Consider the following 12051-nt stretch of genomic DNA (forward strand, 5'->3'; position numbering starts at 1 on the left):
CATTCTTCCCTTCCCAACTATATATCTATGTGAGGCCAGATTTCCTTCATGTACTTCAACTTCAACAATATATTGAAGAAGCAAATATGAAAATCTACCTTTTAGCCCCATTCTCTATAAATGAATGTTCTAGTTGGTGGCCACTCTGGGAATTTCTACAAATGTCTCCTGACAGTGAAAAACAAAATAACTCCTAAGTAAAAATATTACAGATCATCTGTATCCCATTCTCTCCTCAGTAAAATGTTCCTTCTAGCTCCTCATTCCCAACAAAGCTTATTTACAAAATACAGTAACAGCATCTCTTGAAATATTTAAGGGCCACAAAAGAAGCCAAGACCCTTACCCTATCTTTCATCTTTCAGCAGGAATTGCAAAGTTTTTTTTATTAGAATTTAAACTTTTGCTACTGTTGTGGAAGATGTCCCGTTTCATGGTCCCCTTTAACATAAAATGATCTGGGGCAAAGCCTTTCTTTTTCTTAATGTATTGATGTAACTCTAAGTAGACTTACACTTGCTATTAAGGTTTATGTTTTCATTTGGAAGGCTACCAGAAACTCCCTAAATTAAAAGCTTCTCATCATGTTCTTTGGGTAAAATAGTCATGTATCCTATGTAATTAGGTGGAGTTGTGGGGTGTGAAGGGAGGCAGGATGAAATCAAGGCAGTGATAAGTGATCCAATCTAGCTGGAGAAAAATATCTAATGGGTAGTAATAGCTAGCGTTTATATAGTCTTTAATGTTGATAATGCACATTTACATATATTATCTCATTGATGATCACAGTAATCTGGAGTGGTTATAGGTACTTTTGTTATCCCCATTTTACAGATGAGAAAACCAAGTGAGAGATGTTAAGCAACTGATTGACTAGACATGATTACTGTGTCTGAAGCAGGATTTGAACTCAGATCTTCCTATGTCCAAGTCCAGAACTCTGTCTACTGTACCACCTAAAATTTGGAGGACCTTGGATGCCATGATATGTGTTTTAGTAGATTTGTTTGGTTGGCAACGGGGAGCTACTGAAACTTTTTGAACAGCGGAATAATGTGTCTAGACTTGGTCATTAGGAAGATTGCTGGTGGGAAGAAAGATTTGGAGAGGGCATTCCAAAGAGAAAGGGCATACCAAAGATAGTGAGACTTGTTTGGAGATTGTTTGGGAAATGCATGGGAACTACTTTTAAAATCAATGGTAATTATACAAAGAAATTATTTTCCTATCATCTATAGTCTGCTTCATTTGCCAGCAGATGCCAGTCTCCTGACAACTGCCCATTTTTTGGTATAGTTCCCATTTCTTTAAACATGATTTTGGGGGCTGAGATGCCAAATTTTTTTCCAACTCTCTTAGCTTCTTTACTGGATCAGGATCATTTCTTTAAATATTGCCTGGAGAAAAGCACTTTATACTCTCTTATTCACTCATTTGAAATAATTATTGCTATTAATAAAATCTCAGTGGCATTTTTTTCTGAAAGCATAATGATTTGAAGTCTATATTGTATGATTAAATTGCTGAATTGTTTTTCAAACAGGCAATTTTGGGAACAGATCACGTTTCTGATTTCTAAAGAGTTTGCCTATTACATGATGATTTCATCACTTTATAATTCCTTTCCAGAAAGGAGGGTAACACCCCATATGAAACCTGTAAGTTCAAACTCCCCCATGTAACATTAGCATGAGACCTCAAATGAAAGCAAATTCATATAACCTAGCATTCCTCCCTTCCTTTTTTGCCTCAGAGGATTTCCAGTTGGAATACTGTCAACAGGAAATCACTCTTACCATTGAACCACACAATTGCAGAATTAGACTCTAGGTGATCTGGCCAATATCTTCAACCATGTATCTGACAGGGGGTTGCCCTATCTGTTTTATTAATAAAGGAGCTTGCTACCTTATTAAGCAACTCACTTTTTATTTTTGCAGAGTTCTTCAAGTAAATCTTGTTTTTTCCTCTATGAATCCTAATCATTAGTCTCTTTTCTTTTGTAGAAATACAAAGAAAAAGTTCAGTTTGTCTTACGTATAGTAGCTCTTCAAATAATTAAAGACAGGTATTATGTCAACCTCTTCTATCAAGTATTTTCTCCTCTAGGCCAGGAGTTCCTAATTCCTTTCAGGAATAGTTCCTTGTTTGGCTGAGTTCCTAATTCTCTTAACCTGGTTGTTCTCTGGATAGACTGTCAAGAAGAATTTGCTAAGCACTTACTGTGTGTCAGTATACTGTAAGCACTGAGGATATTAATCCAAAGCAAAAAAAGGGGATCCCTGATCCCAAGGAGCTTACCTTCTAACAAGAAAAACAACACATAATAAGAAAGCTGAAAAAGTGTATGGGTGGGAGAAGAAATGAAAGTATGCTGAATAGGATTGTCAGAAATGCAGCCTGGAAAGGAATTAAAGCTGACCTGAGCATCATTCTTAAAATGGAGGTTTAAAAAGAAAACGGACCAATCCAAGAAAAAAAGCCTGGGGATAGGGGCCAGAAGATACTTCCAATATGTAGAGTTCAGAGTGAAATGAACATCCAAGATGAAGAAATTTCTATAAAGAAGAGTCCAAAGTACAGCTTAGAGAGAATTCTTTTTTGACTATTCATTTGGCAGTTATTTTTTTCAAAAAAAAAAAAAAAAAAAAAAAAAAAAAAAGCAATGCGGATTCAAATCAGTGCGCTAAAAAAGCCCAGTAATCTATTGAAATGGCACCAAAAGAAATAAAATAAAAAGGTTTGTTTTCTCTAATGTCACTTTCAGAATGTTAAGGATCTACATTCCTAATATCTAGCTTTTTTCAGAAACTCAGTAGGAATTTGTTATCTATGAATTAATCTAAATCATTCTTGAAACAGTATTTTTAAGAGTGACATCTAAAGAGCAGAATTGGTGTTCATTACAGAAATGGTTTTAAAAGGGAAAAGGATATTTGGGAACTAAACGAATGGATGTCTGAAAAAAAAACAACAACATATGAACCAATAATCTCAAGGCTTTTTTTGTATGATGCATTCAGTAAAAATGTTTAAGTGTTTATCCACAAGGTATGCATATTTACTTATAAATATGTACTATAGTACTAATTTGTGCATCAAAAAACTTACATGGTAACATAAATTAAAAAGGTTGACCCCCTAGAATTAATAGGGATCACTGAATTTAATTTGGATAGGGAATTCACATGGTTCAACTAATGCCTTAGGGAAAATTTTTTGACAAGTATAGACAGGATAAATTGGACAAAGGAGAATCTTGCTCATGTAAAAAAGACTTTTAGGAATTAGATGGCAAAAGCATAGTGGAAAGAATTTGGTTGAAAAATAATAGAAGCAATAACAGAAGCAATATTGTCATCAGTGCATTTTATAAATTAACTGAATTGAAAAAGGAAATGAGTGAAATTTTAGGAAACACATAACAAACCTGGCTTTGTAGTATAACATAGTAGTGACAGGTGATGCCAATTATCTGAAAATCTTCTAGAGCAGGTATTCTGTCTTTTTCTCCCTTTCTCTCCAAGTACAGAACAATTAATAATTATTTTCCTTAATTAAAATTTCATCTGTCAAAATTTGGGAGAACGAGTAAGAGTGACATTCTAAATCTTATTCTTATCAACAAGCAAAAACTAGTGGCTGAAGTGGAAATACTAGTATTTTTGGGAAAAAGTGATCAGTTCACTTCAGAATTTCTAATAGAAGATAGAAAAAAAAATGAGAGTGCTCTAATATATAGCCATGATTTGGGGGAAGATTTCAGTTTTCATAGAAAGACTAAAGTAGATGTTATAAAATAACATTCTTCAGGAAAAGTTAGCTCGGAAAAGATTTGAAATTCTCGATGAAATGCTAAACCTGAAAATGTAAACAATTCTTATATGATTTATATGGCTGCACAACATTATATTGGCCATTTTTTAATAGAGACATGTACAAAAGATGGAAGCAAGGGAAGGTAACAAGATTAATATAAGGGTATGCAAGGAATGCTAGAAACATTTACTTGGGTCCATGCCATATAGCTAGACTAGTTCTCCCATATGAATCAGAGAAGCTGTTTCATGACTTGATTAGTCTAGGAGAGTACACTTTAAGTTTGATACAGCTTCTTGGATACCTAGAGCATAAAAATATCAAGCTACAATGAGTCAGTGTCTCTCAGATAGAAAAATATCTCAATGCATATAAATCAACATTCTTCTGATACAACTCCAGACATGATTCTGCATGGAAACAAGCTGGGCAATCTACCAGAACTAGTATTGGATTCTAATTAATTGCATTTTTAAGTAAACTTTTTGTTTGCTTGTTTGGGTTATAAGTATCTCATTTCAGTTTAATTCTAAAGCTAAACCATCAGACTAACCTTAGGCAACAATGGCCCTCATGTGGTTTCATTAAGAGATTTTCAAGAATGTGAAAGCTTGGGAATACACTGAGGAAGAAAGAATGAGAAAGACAACAAAGAAACATTTGGGCTCAGTACGAGGGCAAGTCATTCAGCTTTTTGGTGACCCTGACTTGTTGTTTGGACTTGGTTCTAGAAGGGGATTGAGACATTAGGGAAGTGACGTCATGACATGCAAGTGAATTGGACTGATTTAAGAGAGGGCTGTGCAAAGTCACCAGCCTTTACTTTCTCCTCTGGAGCTATTTGGGTCCAGTGGCAAGATATAGAGCAGGACGATTGGAGATGGTCCTGAGGCAGTGGGAGACTTTGGCCTTTTTAAACTGAAGTCTTCAACAGGTCTTAGTTTGACTGAACAACAGCCATCAGTGATTATCCTTGCTATTGTTACAAATGTAACATTGTTTACAGATGTATTGATATAAAGTTTCTACACTTGGAGTTTCCCACAAGGATGAAATCATTCCATAGATACTATATATTTATACTATATTTTATATGCCCTTTTTATTTTAACAAAGAATAAACAGCCAGATGGCACAGTGGATACTGGGTCTGGAGTTAGGAAGACTCATCTTAAAGAGTTCAAACACGTATTTGCTTGTGTGAGGCAAAATGCTGTTTGCCCTAGCTTATCATCTATAGAATAAGTTTGAGAAGGAAATGGCAAACCACCTCAGTATCCTTGCCAAGATAACCCCAAATGGGGTTACAAAGAGTCAGACACAATAAATGATTGAACAACAACTGAACAGTGCTTTAGTGAAGCACTTCACTAAAGTAGATCTAGAGTTGGAACATCAGAAATCAGCCAAAGGGAAGTTGAATGACTTTCTGAGGTGGCAGATATCCGAGATGTGACTGAATTCAGGTTCCCTGACTTATAAGCAAGACCTCATTTTACTTCACCATGCTACAAGAAAGTTTCTCATGCTGTACTTGTAAAGATGGAAAAGTCCGGATTGCATTTTGATAGATTCAGAAGTAGAGAGTTGTTAGGATTACAAGGTGAGAACGCAGGTTGTCTGGACAGTTCTCTGGCTCAGAATTCATACCTTTGGTTTGGGCCTTTAATGGGAGTTTACATCTTTGGAATTCTGAGGGAGCAAGTTCATTGGTTGAAGTGTTTCTCACAAGCCCTGTTGAGTTCTCACTACAATCTCTCCGAGGATAAAAGAGGGCAGCATTGGGTCTGGAGAGTTAGTCTAGTCTGGGACAGAGTTGAGACGGCAAGCTGGAAGGATAACTTAGAGACAACTGGACCTTTACAGATAGTCATTATTAGTTTGATGTCAACTTGGTTTCTAGCAGGATTTCCTAGGGATATGTTTAGTCTTGGGCTAATCAATCTATCAGCAACATTTATCCATGTTTTTGTTTCATCTTGCATTCTTTTTTTAAAAAATAAAATTATTATTTTCCAAAAAACACGTAAATATAATTTTCAACATTCATGCTCGCAAAACCTTGTGTTCCATATTTTTCTTCCTCTCCCTTCCTCTGGGCAGCAGGTAATCCAATATAGATTAGATATGTGCAATTTTTCTAAACATATTTCCACACTTATCATGCTGCACAAGAAAAATCAGATCAAAAAGGAGGGGAAAATGAAAGGAAAAAAAAAAAAACAAGCAAACAGCAAGAAAAATGAAAATACTATTTGTGACCCACATTCAATCCCTATCATCCTCTCTCTGGATGCAGCTGGCTCTCTCCATTACAAGTCTATTGGATTTAGTCTGAATCATCTTATTGTTGAAAAAAGCCAAGTCCACACAGTTGTGTGTCCATCACACAATCTTCATATTGTTATATACAATGTTCTTTTGATTCTACTTACTTCACTTAGCATCAGTTCATGTACATCTCTCCAGGTTTTTCTGAAATCATCCTGTTGATCATTTTTTTAAAAAAGTTTTGGGTTAAACTTTTGGTTTAAAATGAAGATTTTTTTCATGACTTACATAGTGCCTACTCTTTCCTCCCACACAAACATTATTTCCATATTACCCACATTGTAACCACTTCTGCCCCACCTCCCAAAAAAGGCAAGAAAAATAAAGTGAGAAAATTAAGCTTTGATCTGTTCTCAGAGGTCACCAGTTTTCTTTCTGGAAGTGAGTAGCATTTTTCCTGAGTCCTTTGGAATTATCTTGGATCACTGTCTTCATCAGAATAGCTAAGGCTTTCACACTTGACCATTATTACAATATTGCTGATACTGTATACAATAGTCTGCTTCTGTTCATTTCATTTTGCATCAATTCAAATAGTCTTCCTGGGCTTTTCTAAAACTATTCCTCTATTCATCTCTTAAAGTACAATAGTATTACATCACAATAATATATCACAATTTGTTCAACTATTTTCCAATTAATGGGGATCCACAAAAATTATAATTCTTTGCCAACACAATAAGAATTGCTATAATAGATTTAATACCCTTTTCTTTTCCTTTGATTTCTTTGGGATATAGACTAACTAGTGTTGGAAGGGCATGCTATACCTTTGGATATAGTTCCAAATTGCTCTCCAGAATGGTTGGATCAGTTCAGATCTCCAGACAGTTCATTAGCTTCCCTCTTTTTTCACATCCCCTCCAGCATTTGTCATTTTTCTTTTCTGTCATGTGAATCAATCTGATGGATGTGAAATGGTGCCTCACAATTGTTTTAATTTGCTTTTCTGTAATCAATAGTGATTTAGAGCATTTTTCATATAGCTATTAATAGCTTTGTTTTCTTTTTTCTGAAAACTGCCTATCTATATAAATAAGACAGAAAACTATCAATCAAGTAAGGAATGAAAATTTTAGCTTTAGATTCTAATATACTTGAAAAATAAGGTATTTAACAGAGAAACTGGCTATAAATTCCCTCCTCCCCACATCCTGCTTTCCTTCTAGTTTTGGCTGCAGTGATTTTGTTTTTGCAAGTCCTTTTGAAATTTCATGAAATCAAAATTATTCACTTTACTTCTTGTGATCCTATCTTGTTTGTTCACAAACTCTTCTTTTATCCATAGTCTGAAAGCTAACTTTTTCCATGTTACTCTAATTTACTTATGCTACTCTTTATGTACCTACTCATAAGCCTCTTTTAGTTTCCCAAAATTCTTAAGTCCTTCCAGCCCTCCCAATACCTCAACAATAATTATCATGAAAAGTTTTGTTTTTGGTTTGGTTTTTATTAATATCACTATAAAGAAGAGTAGTTAAAAGGAAAAAGTTGAAGAGGAGAAAAAATGTTGGTTAGTGGTTGCATTTAAGTCTTTTATTTATTGAGATTTCTGTCAAATTCATTTCTTCATTTACAAATGGATTGGACTTGTTACACAATTGAACATCTGAGTTTAATAAATGGTCTCTAAAACCTTGAAATCACCAAAGTTTATTTATTTGTTGAACTCTCTTCCTTTGACTTTGGATTTCTACTATCCTGTATTCCCAAGAGCACAGCATCAGCTTCGAGTAAAGTTGTATCTGTTTTTGCTCCCAGGAATCTGGACGTGAGTTCAAGATCCAGCAGTCGTAAGCGTACTCTGGAACCTTTCTGATATTTTCTAAATTGTAAAGGTGAAAGGGAGAGAAGAGACAGAGAAAAAATAATTATATTAGTTTTATATATCTTTCTGTGAACAATTAGCTTAAAAACAAAAGCCAAAGGCATATTAACTGATAATGAAGAAAAATTAACAATGACAACCATAACACAATAAACTTTGTTATATTTAATGTAAATTGGCTTCTAACATCATAGATTTAGGCCAAGAAGGGACTTAAAGATAATTTAATCCAACCACTTTATCTTACAGATAGAGAAACTGAGGCTCAAGGTAATTCAGGCAACACATTATTGTCAGAAGTATACCCAGGTCGTCTTCTCCTTCTCTCTCTCTCTCTTTTTGTTTTTTAAATTTCTTTCTTAGAAGTATTTTATTTTTTCTAATTTCACGTGAAGAAAACTCATCTTTGTAAGATTTTGAATTCCAAATTTTCCTTCTTTCCTTCCCCCCTTCCCCAAGATAGCAAGCAATCTAATTTATGTTACATATTTAGAGTCATGTTAAGTATATTTCCATATTAGACTGTGAAAGAAGAGACAGAAGAAAAGGGAAAAACCATGAGAAAGAAAATAGCAACAACAGCAGCAACAGGATAGTGAAAACAGTATGCTCCAATCTGTATTTGACTCCATATTTCTTTCTCTGGATGTAGTCAGCATTTTCCATCATGAGTCTCTTAAAATTGACTTTGTCACTGTGTTGCTGAGAAAAGCGAAGTCTGTCATAGGTGATCACTGCACAGTGTTGCTGTTACTATGTACAAGGTTCTCCTGGTTCTGCTCAATTCACTCAACATCAGTTTATGTAGGTCTTTTCAGGTTTTTCTGAAATCAACCTACTCATAATTTCTTATAGAATAGTACTCCATTACATTCATATATCATAACTTATTAAGTCATTCCCCAAATTATGGATATTCCCTCATTTTCCAATTCCTTGCCACCACAAAAAGTCAATATTCCATCTTTTTGTACATGTGAATCCTTTTCCTACTCAGGTCTTCTAATTCCATAACAACCACTACTTCCACTGTATAATGACGCTTCCTTAAAGAATCTCCATGAAGCACATCCCAGGACCACTGGTTAGCACTGTTATTTAACTATGCTGCTTCATCTTGATGCTTTAATTTTTCTGATTAAATAACATTTATAAACTTGCATTTCTGGATGTAGTGTGGCAAGGTTAGCATTGAGTAGGAGTATTTTCTTTTAAATTTAATTTATGTTTTCATTCATTTCTATTTTAAAGTCAGACTACTAATGAAAAAAATTTTCAAATAGACAATTTAAAATTTGCCTTCAATTCAAATATGATTTTAAAGTAACTCTGCATATTACATAAAAACAGAAGGATTAGGAAAATAAGGCCAAATTATGAATGTGCAAAACTGTTTATAATACACTGTTTTATTATTCAATGATAAGTCATATGGTCACTGTGCTTTAATTTAAAGCAGTTACACATAATTTTGGCTGAACATTATTTGATAATCCCTTTTTAAAAAAATACTATTAAATAGAAGCTGTGAAGTTACTTTTACTACATAAAGAAACTGCAAATTAAAATAAAACACTTAAGAGTACAGATTTAGAGCTTAGAAAGTCTCTAGTCCTCTGCCCTCCTTGTACTAATGAAGAATGGAGGTCTATACAGCTTAAATGACATGCCCAAAGTCACACAGGTAGTGTGTAGAGACAGGTAGTAGAGACAGGATTTGAACCCAACTCCTTTGACCCCAAACAGTACTCATTCTATTATGTCATACTTGGGTGGGCTGAAAAAGTACAAATGTTATAAATTTCATATTCCCTGACTGCATTTTATAAAATCCAAAAATAATCAAATGACTTCAAAAAATGTTTTCAAGAGAATTACATTATACAGGTAATCATTTTAAGACAATGACATTATTGGTCAAGGTAAAACTATATTACTTACTTAACCATCCAGGCCTTGGATTTTCCTAAACAACTTAAATTATCTTAAGCTTTCTAATGGAACATAAAGGTTTGGGTTATGCAATATTAAGTGAAACTTCAAATTATTTGTATTGTAGCAGAAAAGTATGGTATTTTCAGGTATGTCTCTTAATTAAATTAATATAATTTTAATAATCTTTGCTTAAAGAGAAAAAAGTCAAAAAGGACATAATTTCTTTGGAAAAATTTCTCACATAAGCTACTTGGGTTACAATTTTATAATCTTCCCAAAGACAAAATTAATGTCACAATATGATAGAACATAGTTATGGATCTTTATTTTTCCTTATTCCAGAACTACCTCCATAAAATAGACTAATAATCCCTCTATAAATTAGTAAATAGTCTTCAACAATAGCTAACCAATACATTAATCAATGTGGTTAACGGAATGAAACTTCCAAAGGACTCAATAAAATAGTAAAATAGGATGGGCACAAAGAGGACTAATAAAGCTTGCAGGGATTGAGTATAAGGGAGAGCTTGAGCAAAAATAGACTTTGATCTTTGGTTTATAATATATGTTGAAAATACAAGAAAATAAGAGTGATTTAGTAGGGGAAAAAACCTTGATCCACTATCATTAATTGGACTTTATATTGAAATTGTTCCCATCCCCCAAAAAATTACTTTGTATATATTTTGCATTTAATTTTCTAAATTTGTGTTTCCTCCAAAAGAATATAAGCTTCTTGAGGGAAGGGGCTGTTGTTTTTTGTTTTTTTTTTTTTTAATGTCTTTGTATTCCTCATGTCAAATACAATGCCTGCTAACTAATAATTTTTGAAAATACTTCAACTAAATTAGTCCTCACAAAGATTTCCTAATATATTTTTCACCATCCTCCCCTATGACCTGTTGTACTAAATTCAATGAGTAATAAAATATATGTTGATTTAATTTGAAAAGTCTCAAGTTTTATGGTAGAATTTATCTTCTTCATCCCTTGTTAACAGATTTTAGTGCACAGAATATAATTACCTTCATGTTGTTTTTTTGAGCAAATATTTATCATGATTATAATTCTTTCTTGAGTCTTTATATTTTCCCTAGTTATCTCAAATATAACAAGTTCTATGGGCTTAGATAAGCCTCCAGTTCAAAGTAATATAAAAGAAAAGAATGAGTAAGATATTCTCCCTATATATCTTCTTCAAGATTTTATAGACTCTAATTAAGGACTATTCTGCTCTTCCCCTGTCTTCTTTCCAGGATAACTATAGTACGGTTCCCCCTCCACTCCCCAGTATGTACTATTTTCATAATCAGATTAAATTATCCTTTATAATTTATCCAAATTTACTATGTCTTTTTGGATGCATAGTTAACAATGATATTCAAAGCATTTACAGACACTACCATTTACTTCAGGGGTAGGATAAAACAACAATAAATACAATTCTGCCATTTGCTCTTTTTTTTCTGGAAAGGGTATAATGGTATATACTCTCCATCACAGTGACTTTCATACCAAAATATCCTTCTCTGGCCATCACTCTTTCATTTATGTAAGTTAAGTTCCCTTAGGATTGAGACTGTTACTCATGTATAATGTTACTTATCTTCAGCTCTTAGTAATATGTTTGGTAGATAGTAAGCATTTAATACATACTTTTTATTCAATAATTTATTCCTTCTATAGGGGAGAGGAGGAAGCAAGGTATTTTTTTTGAATGGAGTAACTAATAAAGCCTTATCTATAGGAAATATTTTGTAAGAATTCTTCTACCCTAGAGGTACTTTGGACTTCTTCCCTTCCCTTTTTTCTCCATAAATCTGCATCAAAGCAGAAGCATTTGGAAGCACAGAAGAGTAACAAGAAGATGTGAACTAGAGATGCAAAGTGAAAAAGACTAATTTCCCCTCATAAATATCATTAAACCTTGATGGGATGGGACTCATTATTTCTTGACTATAGTAAAAGGAAAAGAATGGGTAAAAAGTCTGTATATTAGATCCAAGATGATCTTTCAAAAGTACTGATTGTGCCTCTTCTCACATCCATCTATCTTGGAAAGGGAGCCAGTATATTCCTTGTTCCCAATTTCTTTCAACATCATTCTCACTACTACCATCACTCTTTTATTCTCT

At 33.6% G+C, this 12051-nt stretch overlaps 1 protein-coding gene across 1 annotated transcript in view; it reads right to left on the reverse strand.

The window, feature by feature from the left end:
- Nucleotides 1-7660: 7660 nt before the first annotated feature.
- MRPS28 (mitochondrial ribosomal protein S28) overlaps nt 7661-12051 on the reverse strand; it is a 167267-nt gene continuing 162876 nt past the window's right edge. Inside the window, exon 3 of the mRNA XM_074278956.1 lies at nt 7661-7975. Within this exon, the coding sequence (XP_074135057.1) occupies nt 7804-7975 (172 nt within the window). The 3' untranslated portion in view covers nt 7661-7803. The remainder of the gene's footprint in view (nt 7976-12051) is intronic.

The sequence above is a fragment of the Sminthopsis crassicaudata genome, chromosome 1 (genome assembly GCF_048593235.1).
Source record: "Sminthopsis crassicaudata isolate SCR6 chromosome 1, ASM4859323v1, whole genome shotgun sequence".
Lineage (NCBI taxonomy): Eukaryota > Metazoa > Chordata > Mammalia > Dasyuromorphia > Dasyuridae > Sminthopsis > Sminthopsis crassicaudata.